Genomic DNA, 20,104 nt, shown 5'->3' on the forward strand with positions numbered 1-20,104 from the left:
TAAGCCACCTAATAATGTAATAGAGTTTTAGTTTCAAAGTAAACGAAACAAAACGTTTTTTAACTTATACATATATGTTCACATATGTTAATGTCAATGGGCTCAGGATATAATAATACAATGTGGTTCGGGCAGACGGACTAGGCTAAATGGACTCATCTCGTCAAAACCTTTATACCCTGATTTCCCACATTTAATAGTTTCAGGGTATAATTATATCTCTTACATCTTTAGAGCTTTAATTGATTACGACGGTTCATCTATTTGTGTGTATGTGTATGTGGGATCATGCTGTTTATTGTGTATGATGAAGGCTGTCATCAGAGTTTGTGCCTATGTTCCAAAACCATCGAAAATGAAAAAGGTTAGATGGTAGGGACAGGTATTTTGCCGTTGGACGCCTCAAATTTTGACGCTCTTTTGGCACGGATAATCGCGAATTTTTATTTAGACTCAACTTTTATGCCGATATAACACATACTAATATTAAACCCTCTTTAAAAATTTTTAAAAGGATGTTGTAAATATTATATAAAAAGATACTATTAATAACATACATCATCCGATTCGCTCAGGTCAATATTTCCATTGTCGTCATCATCTAGTTGACGATGCAAACTGGCGATAGCCTCCATCCCAAGCCGATCTTGTACGTTTTCGTTTTCACAGTCAAAATCCTCTGCATTACATGTAGCATCTGCAGACATGCTGCTTGAAGAACCTATGGAAACAATAAAAAAGTAAATGTTTACATTTGTATATGTTACATAGTACAGCTTAATTTTCATTCATACACACACAAATACACAGGCATAAGCGCACTCTCTTCTAACTGCGAAGTTGCCGCTACCACTATGCTTCGAAAAATTTATTGATAATTAGCATTTCTTATAAAAGGACTCATCTCATCAAAATATCTCATAAGAATGGCATTTATATGAGTGCATTTTCTAAATCAATTGACTATAATGTATGTAATAACAACAGGTTCTTTGTTGACAGTAAATATTGACTGGACGACATTAACAAAGAAATGCAGCTAATGGAAGCAGAAAATGCAATCCGACTACATACAAAAATGTATATATGAACGGAAAGCAATGTAATACTATCCTCAATGCATTACTATTCGAAAGCAAGATTTGTTACCAAGATTTTGATATGATATGTGGTGCAGTTCTGCTTTAAATACAAGTAAGACTTGTATCAAAATTTTTACATCGAAGGTTATTTTGCAATTTCGTATGCGTCTTTTGATTATTTCACAGCTATATTAGACAAAACAAAAATTTTTAGTTGAGACTGCTCGACTACGGAATCCCCTGAACACCGGGACATTACCTCCAAAAGCTGGAATTGTCTCGGAAATTGAGGACGGATGGCAGCCCTAATCTTTATAAAACTAATAAAATAAATTAACTTATTAACTTTTAAATAAAATAAATAAATAATGATATAAATTATAATAAAAATCTAGCATTTATACAAAACATATGAATTAACATTAAAAATTTGTCGACTCTGATTTAAAGATGTAGTTGAAATGATTTTATAACAGACTTTCGATAAGGTTTTTAATCTTCAACAAGTAAGAAGGCTCCAGTCGAGACTGCTCGACCAGGAGATACCCTGAACCCTCAAAGCTGATATTCTAATCGTTCTGGACTTCCTTTACGCACACATACATACACATGCACTTTTAAGCACGCGCTCTGCTAACTGTGCAGTAGGCAGCGGCTGCGCTTGGGCTGCGCTGCAATGTGGGCAATATTATGAGAATTTATTTGTTGAATAATTTCTTTTGTAGACATACAGTCTTAATAAAACTTTCAGAGCATAATCATAAGGCTAAAATGTGTGTACATTCCAAAGCACAAGTCTCCAGTACTTGAAATACTTTATATACAACGCAAATTTGAAGTCTCCAGGTCTAAAAGTGTTCAAACTAGGCTGAAAAAACCAGGTCGATTTTTCGATTATTCTCGATAAAAAAGTTATCGGATGAGTTATCAAAAAAATAAAGCAAACTTGTACTGCCTATGGTATACACGAGTATGCATGCCAAATTTCAGCTCTCTAGCTCTTATATCTTCTGAGATCCTTTTGCTCATACGGACGGACGGTCTCTCAAATATGTATATGTATGTATGCATGTCATTACAAGCAGGAGCTCACGAAAATTGAAATTTATATATTTGAAATTTGATAAATCGTTTGGCATGCTCATGCAAATCGTACGCATAATGAAAATGTTTTCGTGTCGAGCATGCACACACACACTGTCCCTTGCTACATGTGCTATGAGCATTTGAATGCCTGTGTGCGAAGCTCTGGTTGCCTGTAGCAATTTTAATGCACAGCACTTGCATTGGTCAATCTTGTGAAGTGTTCAAATATGTATGCTCACAATTATGGGATATCACTTGTAGAGGCATATTTATTATTTTGGGCTCGAATTGCAGAATCGCGCTTTTATTTAAGTACCTTATTTTGTATCAATGAACGTGTGCTTGCATATCAAAGTCACCAATTCATAAAAACAATTGTCTTAAATAGGAATCTGTTCAATATTATTTCATAAATTTTATAATTCGAAAAATAGAAAACTAAATGCAAAAAAAAAAAAAAAAAAAAAAACAAATCATAAGAAGCAAAGATAATAATAATAATAAACACTGAAGTGATAATAAAAGCTCGTTTAGCACACCCTTTTGCAATGTTCACGTATTATAAACATACACACTTACAGCAAGAATAGTTTCCCACACTAACACATAATGGCAAATACATGTAAAACGGAACTGCAACGGATGATTGACGAACATATTGAGAAAGAATTTAGTTTCGCGACGCACGCACACTAAAGCCCATACTGTGTATTATGTGTACAACTGCCTGTGGAAATTGTAAAGCCCAAAATTTACCGTCAATCGACCTTGTGAAGTGAGCACATACATACATTTGCATATGTGTGTATATGTATGAGATGAGATGATAATTGCCTCTCGATTTCATAGTTTGTTAATTTTGTATGGTTTGAATTGTTGAGTGACTGTCAAATGGGCCTTTATGACTTAATCAATAATTAGCTATACTAATATATGAATATACTTATATACATATGTATGTTCATACATTGTACAAATGTGTGAGGTGGTTATGACAGTCCGTAAGACCAACCAAATGCAAATGCTGGGTTGCTTTAAAATTGCTACAGGCAGCAAGGGTTTCGCACACTGTCATACAAATGCTCATGTACTAAGTGTGCAAGTGTGTGTGCGCATCAACACTTTCATACCCTTCCCAAACTGCAAACAAAAAATTTGCAATAACTGTTTGCAGCTACTTTTTTTTGCTTGTCGTCTGAACACAGAATTTTGCCGTTAGCTTGGTTACGTCAGTTGTTTGCATGTGCTGTTTGCTTTCAGCCGCAATATTGCAGCAGGCAAAGCAAAATGTGGGATCGCGAGAAAACGATTGAATTAATTGAATTGTACGAGAATTTTTGAGTTTTATGGGATGTTTCGTCAGCAGACTTTAAAAGTAATTATAAAAAGCAAAAGGCTTTTCGCGAAATTGCTAACAAAATTTACGTTTTCTAATAAAAAATTGAAATCACTGACTAACATGCGAAAATTGTAATAGTTTTTTTCATCACCATATTGTAGCTCTTTTAAAAGGTTCTGATGCACTCCTTTTTCATCTCTTTTAGAAATCCACTTTTTCACCCAAAACTTTTTTTTTTGGCAGACTTCTCATTTTTTTTTTTTTTTTTTTTTTTTATCAAAATTGCTAATATAGCAACAGCAGCAACTCTCGATTGTTGTGCCGACATAATATAAACACGTCGTTATTCTTTGAATTTTTCAATTCAAGTGAACTTGCGAATGAGTGTCACTTGCAAGCAGTGCAAACAAAAACAAAAAATGAAAACACGTGTAGACATTAATGCAATATATTGCACAAAATAGCCATGCAAAAGTTTGCGTGCAAAACAAAAATTGATTGCAGCAAGTAATTTGCATGCAATATGTGCATTGGTGTGAACATTTGTGCAAACCTTTGCTGCAAATTATTTTCAACTTTCTGCAAATTGTTTGCATCGTGTGTACCTAGCTTTACAGTTTGTTTGCATTTGCGTGGCAAACGCTTTTAAGATTTCTGTATACTCTTCACTCAAAAGGAAAGAGCTGGGATCGTCGCCAACAAATATCAGTTTTTGTGAGCTGCTGAGCTTGATAAATTGAGAGCCCATAGAGAGAGAGAGAGAAGAGAGAGATTGAGTGTGAGAAAGAGTAGGACAAAAACCGCGGAGCGCATACAACAGGACCATTTCGTTTGCGTGCTTGTAGCGCACTGATTTCGTCGTGCTATCTTTCATTACCCGAGCCACCAAATACCGAGCCGAGCGAACACGAAGTTGATTGGTACCTACTAGACAGATTTTTCGGTGTTGAAAAAGTTTCTTCTAAATGTCGTGTCTATGTGTTGTCTGGTTAGTGGCTCTATTACAGTGATGGATAGACAACTATAACAATAAAAAAAAATCTCCACACTTTACTAATTGTTGGTGCCATAATTACGCTTCGCTTTCCAACTTTTGCGCGCCAATGTTGCTTATAGCGATGCGATTTTTTGAGCAAATCATCGATTGTCTCGATTATTCAAAACCCATTTTAAATCGTGAATTGAAACAAAATAATCAATTAATGTGTATCAAATGATTAATCGTGCCATCATTAGCTCTATATACGGACATTTAAAAACAAGTAAGAACGTTGCAGTCGGGCGATACCGATTGCAGAATACTCATTCACAGCCCAACCAGAGTATATAGTGCAATTTTCAAGTCTAGTGTGCAACAAAAAACAGGGCATGATCCCATTAAAATTGGAAAATCATCGATAGCTATTGCCTTTTTATACCCTGAACCCATTTTCAATGGGAAATCAGGGTATAATGGTTTTGTTGAAATGTATGTAACAGGGAGAAGGAGGCGTGGCAGACCCCACAAAGTATATATATTCTTGATCAGGGTGACGAGCTGAGTTGATTTGGCCCTGTCCGTCTGTCTGTCCGTCTGTCTGTCCGTCTGTCCGTATGTATGAACGCGTCGATTTCCGAAGATATAAGAGCTAGAGACTTCAAATTTTTTTTAAAATGTCCGTAATTACAGCGCGCATATCAAGTTTATCATTAAAAATCGATAACTCATCTCATACTTTTTTTATCGATAAAAAACCTTATCGAAACCCAGTTATAAAATTATATCTTCTACACCTTTATTGCTAGAGTCTCCAAATTTTTAATGTATGCTTATATGCAATTTATACAATTTCGGTTTTTGTTAAAATTTACCCCCCACCTCTAAATTCACCCCCTCACCCTCACTTTTGTAAAAAGCGTATTTCAAATACTAGAGACTTGTGCTTTGGCAATTACATGCATATTCATGTTATAATCATAATCTAAAAGTTTCATGAAGATCGTACGTCCATAAAAAAAGTTATTAAACAATTAAGTTCTCATAGTAAGCGCACACTGCAGCCCATGCGTGTTTATGCGTGGTTGCTTGTATGTGTATGTGTATGTGTGTGTGTGTATGCGTTTGTGTCTGTATGCGTGTGTGTGTGTATGTATACCTGTGTGTGCGTACGTGCGTGTGTGTGTGTGTGCGTGTTTCTTGTGTAAGCTGAAAGTCGCGAAAAAGTATTGAAATATCTATTGCTCCAAGGGTTCAGGGGATCTCGTAGTCGAGCAGTCTCGACTAGAGCTTTCTTACTTGTTAGTATATACTTATTTCCATATATTGGATACCGGCTTCAAGCTAGCAACAGATCAGCGCGATTTTCCTCTACATATGCACACACTTATCGTCTATTCTATGTGTACAGACAGAAGCGCGCCTTTTCGCACATTCTTAGAATTTCGATTGCTTTTTGGATTTTCTAGCCGTTACTGTAGTTTTTTCAGATGAGGCCCTGTTATTAAGTTATTCTATTTTAGCAACTCTCGTTGCGATTGATTTGTCTTTGAATTGTTTTTGAATTTCCAGCCGCTATACTGGCTTTTCTTTGCTATATGGCGTCATAACAATAATGTGATTTCGTTTTACTTACTGATTTTCGAAACGACGCGGTGGTGCTGTAGGTAGAAGCGCAGGCGATCTTTATAATAGTTATTTTGACAAACATGCTATTTGGCTTGGGTGCGAGTTCGAATCCCGCGGAAAACACTTTTTTGTAAATTGCAAATTTTTCTTATTTTAGCTTATTTTATATTTTTTTAATTTCATAAAAATGTTTATTTCCGTATTATGAATATCTATTAAGCTTATTTATATGTACAAATCCATAAATAGATGGCTGACGCATATAAATGTCGCAATTCGGGCACTATAAATGCCGATTGCCACGCCCCTAGTGGCCGTAGACTTCCCATTTTTGGTCAGTTCTTAGAACGAGCTACCGGTAACCTACATCCAAAATTTGAATTCTTACGCTCAAAAAATATGAAAGAGGCTTAAAAATTATTTTTGGGGCATCGATAGAGAAGGCTACCAGTAACTCAACTATATATCTTAAACTGTAGGAGGTATAAACCTAATATATAGCAGAATTGGAAAAATCACTATATCTTCAGGTCCGATTTGCCACGCCCCTAGTGGGCGTATATATATTTTTTTACTCATATTTATAGAATTAAAACATCAGCTCACGTGCAATTTAGATTTTCAACTTTAGGAGATACAGTTTTATCCGATATGCCACGCCCCAAATGGGCGGAGATATATCCGCCATAGCTTGTGATCTTGGGTGGTCGACGCGGACCTACATACGAAATTTCAGCTTTCTAGCTTTTCAAATAATAATTTCTGGTATATCGGAAAATACATTTTCCGATATGCCACGCCCCTAGGGGGCGAATCGGGAAAATTTTAATACTTTATAGATCAGAGATATACACGAGTATGTGTTCCAAATTTCAACATTGCAAAATACCAATATACTCATTTCACGCATACACACACAAACGCATACAGACACACACATACACATAGGAGTTCGAGTTGCGTTTTCACGGAGTGCGGTCGATGTCATCGTGGTCCATCGTAGACAATAGCTTGAACTGTGTTTTCCCCTGTGAAAGTGGAAAGAACTGAAGTCAACGTGTTTGCTGTGGGCGCGGCGTACCCAGCGACCTCAAAAAACTACCAGAGACTTACTGCGCGGCGGTTCGTGGAATTCCCAAGCGGTATAATTCGGTGGTGCAAGAGAGGGGGGGCGATAGCGTCAGTGTTTTGGCGTCAGGGCTTCTTTCCTTTCCTTGTCTTTTGTGGGCGCGTAAATTTTGTTACTTTAGGCGTCACACTTGCGCAATAAGAAAAATCAGGTGCATTCACTCTAACAGCTGTTAGTAGTGCTGGAAATTGCATCGAGCAATCAGCTGCTCACTAACGTTGGTGAGTTGCTAAGCCTTAGCAAAGACAGCAACCTAGCTGCTGGAGTGAAGTAGCAGTTATTAAAAGTAGTGCATACTTTCGGGCTCTCGCTTTAGTCAAGTTGAGTTTAAGTGACTGCGGGTTGTAAACTCAGATTATTTTAGTAGCCATTGCCCACTACAGGCTTCACGCCGTTGTAGTCGGAGCAGAAATGGATGCCATGATGGAGGACGAGCTGCAAGCTTTTGCGCGTCGTTCCTCGTTGCAGCGATCGCCGCAGCAACAACAGAGGGTGTTGGCGCAGCCGTCGACTTCTAACCAGGCTCCAGTGGCTGAGTGCCAGGCACCCAAGTCACTAAAAGAAGCGTTAGCTCAAATAGGAGCTACACTAGAGGGTTTGTCTGCCTTATTTGGGGGTCAGCGGCATATAAATGCCTTAATGAGAGAGGAGCTGGCTAGGCTGGTCAGCCTTCACAAGACGGCCGAAGCGTTCTGCAACCGTTCGGTTAAAAACTGTGAGGTGCAGACCACGCCACTCAAAGTAGGCGAAAACGTTAAGGCAGCGAGCATTAGTGCTACAGTAGGTAGCAATACTCCCAAGCGGTCGAGGGAAGTTGCCTCCGAACAGAGGAAAACTCCCTCAAAAAAGCCGAGGCCCAATAGAAGTGCAGCGAACCCAAAAGAACCAATGGCTCTACGGGCTACAGCTGAATCTGAAACTTCAAACCAGGCCGCCCGACAGACAAACCAGAGCAGCTGGACAGTCGTCAAAGGGCGAAAGCCTATGCAAAAATGTCCCAGGACTGACGCGATTGCGATTTCAGGCGTAGGGGGTTGCAGCTACGCGGACATGCTTCGTGTAGTTAAAAACGACCCAAATTTGAAGCATCTGAGCAGCGACGTTCAAGGCATTAGGAAGACAGCTAAGGGGGACCTTTTACTGCAACTGAGTAGGAAGCCGGAGCATAGCGCTGAGGCTCTGCACGAAGCTGTAGGCAAGGCCTTGGGAGACCGAGCGGTAGTTAAAACACTTACCGAATCGGCGCAAGTTGAGATTCGCGATTTAGATGAGTTAGCGACCAAAGAGGAGATCTTGGAGGCAATTAGGGTGGAGTTGAAGGATAGCTCACTCCCCATTGAGGCTATCAAATCGCTTCGGCCAGCTTTTTGGTGGACAGCAAAGAGCTACGGTTGCTCTTCCAATTGGGAAAGCTAAAACTCTGCTCGAGCTGTCCAAAATTAGAATAGGATGGGTAGTTTGCCGTATCCGAGCCGTGGAGCAGCCTAAACGCTGTTTCAAGTGCCTCGATTACGGTCATATGGCAGCAAACTGCGGCAGCGACTGTGACTTAAAGGGCGCCTGTTTCAGGTGTGGAGAAATGGGTCACAGTGCCAAAGCATGCACCAAGCCACCAAAATGTAGCCTCTGCATCCGGAAAGGTGAAAAGCAGACGGACCATTCAGCAGGCAGCTTCAAGTGCCCATCTTACCGTGAAGCTGCTCGTAAAATGAAATGTTAAGGTTTTTGCAGCTTAACTTAAATCATTGTGTTGCTGCCCAAGATCTTCTAGAGCAGACCATTAGGGAAAAATGTATAGATGTAGCTTTTCTCAGTGAGCCTCACCACTGTAGAACCAGCTGCCCTAGGACATGGTCAACAGACGTTAATGGCAAAGCTGCGTTGTGGGTATGCGGCAACTCAACGAACGTACTTTCGAATGTTAAGTCATTCAATGGGTTCGTACGTGGCCGATATGGTAGCTTGTGGCTTTACAGTTGCTATCTGGCCCCCAGCATGCAGCTCAGTGAATTCACGACGGTGCTCGACGAGCTTGCCGAGGATGCTAGGGGTCGGAAGGCCATTATAGCTGGAGATTTTAACTCCTGGGCGCTAGAATGGGGTAGTCCAACAACAAATGCCAGAGGTCGTATCCTACTGGAGATCTTCGCGACACTAGATGTTGCCCTGCTCAACACTGGCCATGAGTACACCTTCAGTCGGGCGGGATACGGGTCTGTTATCGACATTACTTTTGTCACTTCATCCCTCTTTCGGGGAGCAACATGGAGCCATTGCGATAGCTATACAGGCAGCGATCATACGGCACTTCTGTTCACAATAGGTGAGCCACCTGCCAGGGCGTCAACATTGTGGAGGGAGTCGTATCGGCTAGATACTTTTGATCCCGCGGTCTTTTCAGAGGCCATTCAGTCTCTGGGTACAATTGGTAATGCTGAGGCCAGAGCATGCCAAATGGTAGCCCAAATACAGAGTGCCTGCAATAGCAGCATGTTACGCCGCAAGCAGTTCACGCGACAACATGAGCCTACGTATTGGTGGAATACGCAAATAGGTGACATTCGTCGCAAATGCATCCAGGCGAGAAGAAGCTACCAACGGGCTCGCGGTAGGCCAACGTTTCTTGAGAAACAGTTAGCTTACCAGGCAGCTAGAAGACAGCTGAAGAAGGCCATTCGGGCAAGCAAAAGAGAATGTTTTTTACAGTTGTGCGACTCAGCCGAATATGACCCTTGGGGCAGGGCATATAAGATAGTAGTTAAAAGACTATACGCAGGTAGACAGGTGCAGCCTACGGATCGTCTGGAGCTTAAATCGATTGTGGAAACACTCTTTCCAGAAAGTTTAAGCTCCATTCACGCCCCTGAGTCCGAGTCTGCTGATCAGGGCTCAACGAGCACTGAATTTGCTGAAATTGTTTTAGTTACAGAGGAAGAAATATCAGTAGTTCTCCGAGGTCTTAGAACCAACACAGCTCCGGGGCCGGACGGGATCCCAAATCGTGCGCTAAAGCTAGCCCTCGCCTTGCACCCAAGTACGTTCGCCGAATTATTTAACGAATGCCTGATCCAAGAGACGTTCCCGGCAAAATGGAAAGCCCAGAATCTGGTATTGCTACCCAAGGCTGGCAAACCACCAGATGAGCCATCTTCGTACAGACCGATCTGTCTCTTAGACACCATGGGAAAGGTGTTTGAGAAACTGATCTGCTCTAGGCTGGAGACTGCGATTGCAAGCGCCGGAGGCCTGTCACCAAACCAATTTGGATTCCGGAAGGCCCGGTCAACAACGGACGCGCTTAACAAAGTTGTTGGTCTGGCCACTTCCGCTATTCAAGGCACCAGATGGAGGCACGGGACGAAGGAATACTGTATCATCGCGACCCTGGATGTAAGGAATGCCTTCAACACAGCTAGTTGGGATATGATACTGAATGCGCTGTCACAATATAATATCCCTAAATATCTAAGAGAGATAATAAAGAGCTACTTCAGAGGAAGAACACTGGTATACAACACGAGTGAGGGTCCCCAAACTCATACAGTGTCAGCTGGAGTACCCCAAGGCTCAGTGCTGGGGCCTCTCCTATGGAACATCATGTACGACGGCGTACTGCGCTTGGAACTACCTGCAGGCGCGCACACCATTGGCTTTGCTGATGATGTAGCTGTCGTAGCCATAGGAAAGGAGCTCAAAGATACAGAGGATATGTGCAGCGAAAGTATCAATCGCATACGAAGCTGGTTGACAGGAGCTGGGCTCGAGCTAGCGGCACACAAGACCGAAGTGGTACTAGTCAGCAGTCGCAAAGAGTGGAAACTGCCAATGTAAAGATCGGCAGCGTCACCATTGCGTCAAAGAGGGCGATAAGATATCTTGGTGTCATGATAGACACAAGATTAACTTTCCGCGAGCACTTAGAATATGTGCATAAAAAGGCAGCTGATTCTTGTAGAGCTCTCTCGAGAATCATGCTTAACACGCGGGGACCTAAACAGCAACGACGTCTCCTCCTAATGAGCGTCATTAGGTCTGTCATCCTCTATGCTGCGCCAATATGGGCAAGAGCGATGGCAACGCCGAGCTACAGCCGAGGCATTTGCGCGATCTACAGGCTGAGCGCAATCAGAGTCAGCTGCGCTTTCAGGACTATCTCCGATGACGCGGCGCTCGTCATAGCCGGTATGGTGCCACTGGAGTATTTGGTCGCCGAAGCCGTGGAGCGGAATTCGCACGGGCCTACGCGACTCAACGCTGTCAGGGCGAACAGCATCGCACGATGGCAAAGAAGGTGGAATAGCTCAGCTAAAGGGCGGTGGACGCACAAGCTCATCCCGGAGCTTGAACCATGGGTTAACCGCAAACATGGCGAGGTTAACTTCTACCTTACGCAGATCCTCTCGGGTCATGGATGCTTTCGGAGCTATTTGAAGCGCTTTGGCCACGAGGAATCTGACGAGTGCCCCTGGTGCGAGCGAGGGCATGTGGAAGACGCCAACCACATTCTTTTCGAATGTGGACGGTTCCTGGAGGAGAGGCGTCGTCTGGAAGAGGCAGTGGGCCGCTCCATCAGAGCGGACAACTTAGTCAACGCCATGCTGGAATCGGAGGAAGCTTGGGAACTAACAAGCACCTTCGCGGCCACAGTGATGATGGAGCTCCGCAGAGTCGAGCGACTGAGAAGACGAGCTGTCCCAGGCTAAGGTAGCGCATAGTGCTTGCGAAGCAATGCTTTACGGCCGTCCCGCAAGCACCGCGCGCTATCCTAGCCACCACACAACTTGCAATTTTTATTTTGTCAATAAATGAATATAAAAATAAAAAAAACACACATACACATACACCAACACATACACATACACATACACATACACAAACACATACACACACAAGCACCCACGCATAAACACGCATGGGCTGCAGTGTGCGCTTACTATGAGAACTAAATTGTTTAATAACTTTTTTTGTGGACATACGATCATGAAACTTTCAGATTATGATTACAGCATGGATATGCATGTACACTGCGCGTCATCAGGTTAGCGCCCCCCTTTACACTCAACCTCAAAGCTAAATAAAATCTAAACCAGCAGAGCTCCATCTTTGAAATTTTTTTACATTATACTCCATTTATTTCTCTTTAAAATACAAAAAGAATGGCTACTGTAACAATAAGAATTATTTTTTAATAATTTTTTTTGTAAAATGTACAAAAAACATGTAACAAAAATTTGGTCATCAGATTAGCGCCCCCTGCGCTAAATTCAATTTATTTAAGTTAATTACCAAAAATAACACCTGTATTTTAAGCTAGTGTTATTTTTAAGTAATATTAGTAGTGCGTAGTGCCGTTTTTTGTTTGAAATTACTTAAAAAATTCGATTAGGAATGGAATTATAAAGTTGTTCAATATTATTCAAGGATATGGTTGATTAAGCGTGCTCAGTACCTTCGATTAACTCTGTCTTTGTACTATAATGCTTTCCGGACTCATATACTTTCCTGACCAACCATCCCCAGACGTTTACCACTATATTAAGGTCGAGTGAGTATGGTGGCCACTCCATTAGATCAATTTTTTGGCCCTGAATCCAGGACTTCAGGGATCGGGCGGTCTGAATTGGGGCATTATCATGCTGGAAAATCTAATGCCGGTTTTCAGACAGGTTATAGAAATGCGGAACAGCAGTTTTAAACACGATATTATGGTCCTATGCGTTCATGCGCGATGTCAAAAATTGAAGCTTGCAAGTGCTGTATTTATATATTGATACCTACACAAATGCCACACCATCCCCCCGCCGCAGCGGCTTGGAAACCGTTCCAAATAATGTTCTTCTATGAGTAGGTCATGGATATAATAATTATATCCATCAGTTCCTTCCAAATTCAATTTTTCTCATCAGAAAAGACAACATGCTGCCATTGGGTAGACCACGTCATATTCGCCCGGCCAAAATTAATGCGTATTTCTTTTCTCAGCATATCGACTGGTGTCTTTTTTTTTACATTCTGTTTCTTTAAGTAATTAACTTTCTTAATTGCTCTTTAGACCGTTGATAAGCTCGTCCTAACACTGATTTTAACCCTAATCTTGGTGGTCGATTCGTGGGAATTCGAAGCTTCTCGAACTAATGCTCTTCTATTTCCTTCTGAAATCACTTGATTATTGCCGCTTATATAGTTTTTTCCATAGTTTTCTCTATTTGTAAGAAAATTGCCACTTAGTTTTCTGTTTTTTCCTGATTTTTCAGCAATTTTATGGTTGCATAGTCTAGATTCAAAGTATGCCTCAATCTTTGATTTTCAACCAAAGATAAAACTGTTTCTTTACCCATACTATAAATATATTGAATACTTTGAGCTTCACAAAAAATTTGGTGAGTGTAATTGCCAAAATAAGCAAGATAATTACAATTGCATTTGGGGGCGCTAATATGATGACGCAAAATAAGTGCACACATTTTTTGCGAAAATAGAGAAGGATAGAAAATAAAACATAACGGGTTTTCACTCGCGCTTTTTTTTGGTATGAGAGACATCTCATATGATGATAATGAAAAAAAAAAAAAAACCAAGAAGTTGTGTGCAATAGGCAAAGAGAAAAGCGTAAAAGAAAATGACTGTAAGGGGGGGCGCTAACCTGATGACGCGAAGTGTATTTGCACAAGTCTCTAGTATTTGAAATACGCTTTTTACAAAAGTGAGGGTGAGGGGGTGGATATGGGGGTGGGAGGTAAATTTTAACAAAAACCGAAATTGCATAAATTGCATATAAGCATACATAACAAATTTGGAGACTCTAGCAATAAAGGTGTAGGAGATATAATTTTATAACTGGTTTTCGATAAGGTTTTTATCGATAAAAAAGATCGGGATGAGTAATCGATTTTTAATGATAAACTTGATATCCGCGCTGTAATTACGGACATTTTAAAAAAATTTGAAGTCTCTAGCTCTTATATCTTCGGAAATCGACGCGTTCATACATACGGACAGACGGACAGACGGACGGACAGACAGACGGACGGACAGACAGACGGACAGGGCCAAATCAACTCAGCTCGTCGCCCTGATCAAGAATATATATACTTTGTGGGGTCTGCCACGCCTCCTTCTGCCTGTTACATACATTTCAACAAAACCATTATACCCTGATTTTCCATTGAAAATGGGTTCAGGGTATAAAAATTGTTCATATGGACATCTACACAAATTCAAAGAGGAAGCTTTGAAAAATTAATAACTGATAATGAATTTAATAGTGTAAATATAAAAGAATATTTAAGAAATGAGAATATAGAAGTTCATTTTGTGAAACCGAACAGCCACACTGGCAATGCAGACGTCGAAAGATTCCATAACACTGTAACAGAAACAAGTAAGAAAGCTCTAGTCGAGACTGCTCGACTACGAGATCCCCTGAACCCTTGGAGTAATAGCTATTTCAATCATTTTTCGCGTCTTTCAGCTTACACAAGAAACACGCACACACACACACACACACACACACTCACACACACATGCACACGCACACACAGGCACACACACACACACACACACACACACACACACACACACACACACACACACACACACACACAAGCATAAACACGCATGGGCGGCAGTGATCGCTTACTATGAGAAATTAATTGTTTAATAACTTTTTTGGTGGACGTACGATCTTCATAAAACTTTCAGATTATGATTATAACATGAATATGCATGTAATTGCCAAAGCACAAGTCTTTAGTATTTGAAATACGTTTTTTACAAAAGTGAGGGTGAGGGGGTGAATCTAGGGGTGGGGGGTAAATTTTAACAAAAACCGAAATTGTATAAATTGCATATAAAAATACATTTAAAATTTGGAGACTCTAGCTATAAAGGTGTAGAAGATATAATTTTATAACTGGTATTCGATAAGGTTTTTTATCGATAAAAAAAAGATCGGGATGAGTTATCGATTTTTAATGATAAACTTGATATGCGCGCTGTAATTACGGACATTTTAAAAAAAATTTGAAGTCTCTAGCTCTTATATCTTCGGAAATCGACGCGTTCAAACATACGGACAGACGGACAGACGGACAGACAGACAGACGGACAGGGCCAAATCGACTCAGCTCGTCGCCCTGATCAAGAATATATATACTTTGTGGGGTCTGCCACGCCTCCTTCTGCCTGTTACATACATTTCAACAAAACCATTATACCCTGATTTCCCATTTTCAATGGGTTCAGGGTATAAAAATAAGAATTATATACCTTGAAAACAAAGATCTATCAATCAAAGATAAAGTTAGACCCTATTAGATTAAATTTGGACTTGTCACAGATGGAGCGCAAAAAATCTGTCGGAAACCTAAGAAGGAGCTTCAGGAAAATAACTTGCTCAAAACGGTTAAGCACGGTGGAGGTAATGTGATGGTTTGGGGGTGTTTTAGTGCTTCTGGAGTCTGGAGAATTCAAGATATTCAAGATCCGATATCATCAAATAACCTCAAAGGATTCTCTTAAAGAGGCCCTACGCGCTGGATGGGCCAAAATCACTACTTATGAAACGTCAAGGCCAATAATTATCATGAAGAGACGTTTGCAGGCGGGTATTCAGTCTAAAGGAGGACCCACAAAGTATTGGGGTGATTAACTACCGATGAAAATGACTGATTACGCCTTTTTGCCAATACTTTTTTGACGAAAATTTGTGCCTATATTTATATTTTAGTTCTGCGCATGTGAACCAAACTAGAAATTTAATTTTTTTTTGTTAAGTAATATTAGAAAACATGGTTTTAACAAATAACGTTTTTCATTTATTTATAGCTGTGTTCGAAAAAAAGTTACACCTCTTAGAAGTTTGATTTTTCAAGTGTGCCAATACTTTTTTGACCCACTGTACATTTGCATATGTGTATGTATGTATGGAATGGGAAGATAATTGTCTCTCGATTTAATAGTTTGTAAATTATGTATGGTTTGCATTGTAAAGTGACTGTCAAATGGGCCTTTATGACTTAATATGACATGTGTATTTCATGTCCCATTTGAAGTATGTATTTATAGCAGGGTGACCGCGCCGGACCAAACGAAAAATACCAATTTGGTCTCAAAAATATACTATAAAATACTATTTCATATTTTACAAAATACCACTATAAATACCATAACAAATAAATCGTCTGGAAATTCAAATTATAATAAAATAATAACTGACTTATTATATATAGAAAAAATAAGGGTTTTCCCATTGCAAACAATGTTTGTTGTTTATTTCATTTAAAAAAATTAATAATATTTCAGTCCAACATAAAACTAGAACAATATGCATTCGTATTCAATTCCATATTCCAATACATATTTAAAGTCTTAAAATTAATTAAATGCTTAAAATTCATTTTGTAACATTTTCTTAAAATAAAATAATAAAGGAACTTCTTTGTTCAGTCTTGCTAGTTTCTCTTAAGATCATTTAATTATATTTACTAGCCTTCTTCGTCAGAGCAGCTTAAATTCAATTTGTTGAAATCTTTACATAACACTTGTTCACTGGGCTTAAAATTATTGCACCCATTTTCGCGCAATGATTATTGTACATGTAATATATGTGATATATTTATATTTTTAAAGCGGTTTCGATTTTTCGTTTTGATTAAATTAATTTGAGAGAATATGCGTTCACACGACGGATTAGAAACGGGCAAAATTATTAAATCTTTGTTTTTGTGTAGCCGCATGCTGCTTAAGTGACGCCAGCCTACTCAAAATGTTAGTCTGGCACGCTTTGCAGTGCGCATCCATATTATTAGCGCTCCTTCCCAGCCATTTTTCATTTTCCGGCATAGTCTCCCACTCAGCTCTATATTTTTGCTTATTGCTCATGTTTTCTATTTATTTGTTTTAAAATTAAGCAAATCTTAAGCATTAAGCATTCGATTCATTAAGACTTAAAGAGTGACCAAACCGAAAATACCATATAATACCATAAAATCGAAGAAAAATGCTACTAAATACCTATATACCATTAAAATACTTTTGAGCAAAATCGGAGCTGATAAAATACCAAAAAGTATTTAAAATACCATATTCGGTCACCCTGTTTGTAGTGTTGTATCACTGACCAGAGAACACATAGACTAGACATGTAGAACAAACTTTTTCAACACCGAAAAAATGCGCTGAAGCGACCGGACAACTTCGTATTTGGTCGGCTCGGTCGTTTGAGGCTCAAGCAGTGAAAATTAGGCATGACAAAATCAGTGCGCTGCGACTGCTGCCACGAAATGCACACATTATCAAATGAAGCACGCTAACATTTTGTATGAACGTGGCGAACGCTTTACAAATTTCGGTATACCCTTCACTCAAAAGGAACGAGATGAGATCGTCGCGAACAATTTTCAATTTTTGTGCGCTGCTGCTATTCGAGAGTCCATAGAGAGAGAGAGAGAGAGCATAAAGAGAGGGAGAGAGTGAGTAAGGGAAAAAGAGCGCATAGTCGTGCTTCATTTGGTAATGCGTGCATTTCGTGGCAGCAGTCGCAGCGCACTGATTTTGTCGTGGCTTATTTTCACTGCTTGAGCCTCAACCGACCGAGCCGACCAAATACGAAGTTGTCCGGTCGCTTCAGCGCATTTTTTCGGTGTTGAAAAAGTTTGTTCTACATGTCTAGTCGATGTGTTCTCTGGTTAGTGCCTTAATGAAAATGTTGTGATTATCTTCTATTTTCTCTACTGTGTAGACCCTATATATGCGTGTTCTAATTTGTGACCTGTTTCGTTGCTGATGGTGTAGTGTTGAAGCAATATGTGAAATGTTGCATCCAATCATCCCAATCAATTTTGTCTGCAGAGATGTATGAACGAACGAATACGTTCAATGTTCAATGACTTCGTTCTATTGTCCCTAGGGTCTGGTGGTGATGTGCAGTAGACGTTATGTTGTCTATTTTTAAATATTTGCACAAGTCGTTTATAATTGAGTTTTTATATTCTGTTCCCATGTCCGTAATGAACGTCTTCATTGGACCGTAGTTCAGAATAAAATTTTCGAATATTGAACGAATACACTTGACTATGTTGGTGTTTAGTTTTGTATTGATCTTTATTCTTCTAAGCCTGGGTTTATATACCCAGACTCATGCATAATTTCAACCCTTAAATCTAGTGTGTCTATTGCTGAGTGTGTAAGGATCAGCATTGGTCTATTATATATTCTTATCTTATCGCTGAGGCTGTAAGGCTCCGCGTGGGTCTATTAGCTATTCTTAACCTAGCGCTGAGGTTGTAAGGCTCAGCGTTCACCTCTTACATATTCCTGTCACTAAGGGTCAGAGTCATTTTTATTCTAGTCAGACAATTCACACTTGCCACATGTGTTATCTATTATATGTATGCTAGCTGTTGAGTACTTAGAGTGTATGTTCCCATACTTATCATATTTCTATGTTCATGCATGTGTATGAACAAATATAGCTTTGGCAACAGTTGTTGCATTATTATTCGGAATTGGAATTGAAACTAAGTATTTTGTTAAATCACATATTAACGTAACTGCGTATTCATTTCCATTTTCCGAGCGTGGTAGTGGACCTATAGTGTCTACTATCACTCTGTCAAAAGCATGTATCGGGGTTTCCGTTGTTGTCATTGGAGTCTTTACGTTTGTTGTTACTTTTGATTTTAGGCATTTTGGACATTTCTTAATGTACTCTTTGATATGACGTGTCATATTTTTCTAATAATAATATCTTTTTACTTTGGCCAAAGTTTTTGTAATGCCTGTATGACCTCTTTGAATTGGATCATCATGGTATGTAAACAGTATCGCTTCTCGATCTACTAGCGCTACTCATAATGCTTTCAATATTTTATTGCCCATTTTTTTGAAAGATTCTATTGAAATTATTTCAAAGATCTTTTCGCTCGGTGCCACTTTGAGCTGGCTGATTCTAAGTATACCGGCTTGCTTTTCAAGCCTTTGGAAGAATTGACCTAAGTCAAGGGTTCCATTGGTGTACAGATCGTCAACATCAATTCTTGCTATAACTTTCTTTCCATGCTTCAAAAAAACATGTATTATTCGTTATGTGCAAGGTCACTACTTTCCGTATTTCGTCATTGCAAATGACTTTATATACGTTGGGCTTAGAAGCGTTGTCAAGTGTTTGCATAGGCAAATCTTGAACATTACCCGCGCGGGACTTTTTGTGTATTGGCATTCCTCAGACCATTGGAAATTGATATTCTTTTTACATAATCTAGTTATGTGCCGTGAATGTTCGGCGGAGTTTTTAATGAAACGTCTATTATAGTTGCAGAATGCAATAAATCTTCTAGCGCTATCAGCGTCGGTGGGGACTGGGTATTTTTCGATGACATCATATTTTTTGTCATCTGGTAAAATACCATTATCAGTACACTTATGACCTAGAAATGTCACTTCGTGGATGAAGAAAGAACATTTTTCTGGATGTAGTTTTAGATTGTGTTTTCTGCACAGGTCAAAAACATCTGTCAAGTTTTTGATCATGTGTTTTTCATAACAACCGATGACAATTAAATCATCCATATACAAGAAAGCTTGTGAAGGGTTTAATCCAGAAAATGCTATAGTCATCATTCTTTGAAAAGAATTTTTAAACCGTAGGGTAATCGTATAAAACAATATGAACCATTGCTGGTTGAAAAGGACGTTAAATTTCTAGAATGTTTTTTAACTCTATTTGATGAAATCCAGACATTAAGTTTAGGCATAAAAAATATTTTGCTCTCCCTAGCTGGTCAAGAATATCATCAATTAGTGGAAGTGGGAATTTATCAGATAATAGCTTTTTATTAATTTGACGATAGTCTATTATTAAT

The 20,104-nt window shown here is 39.5% G+C and overlaps 1 protein-coding gene across 5 annotated transcripts in view; it reads right to left on the reverse strand.

Moving 5' to 3' along the window:
• The window catches only part of LOC6586675 (stromal interaction molecule homolog), a 96,869-nt gene that overhangs the window by 37,403 nt on the left and 39,362 nt on the right, over positions 1 to 20,104 (reverse strand). For all 5 annotated transcript variants that reach the window (XM_032733359.2, XM_032733358.2, XM_044009336.1 and 2 more), the window contains one exon: positions 558 to 721. In XM_032733359.2, the coding sequence (XP_032589250.2) occupies positions 558 to 721 (164 nt within the window). The remainder of the gene's footprint in view (positions 1 to 557; positions 722 to 20,104) is intronic.

This window comes from Drosophila mojavensis, unplaced genomic scaffold (genome assembly GCF_018153725.1).
Source record: "Drosophila mojavensis isolate 15081-1352.22 unplaced genomic scaffold, ASM1815372v1 contig_72, whole genome shotgun sequence".
Taxonomy (NCBI): domain Eukaryota; kingdom Metazoa; phylum Arthropoda; class Insecta; order Diptera; family Drosophilidae; genus Drosophila; species Drosophila mojavensis.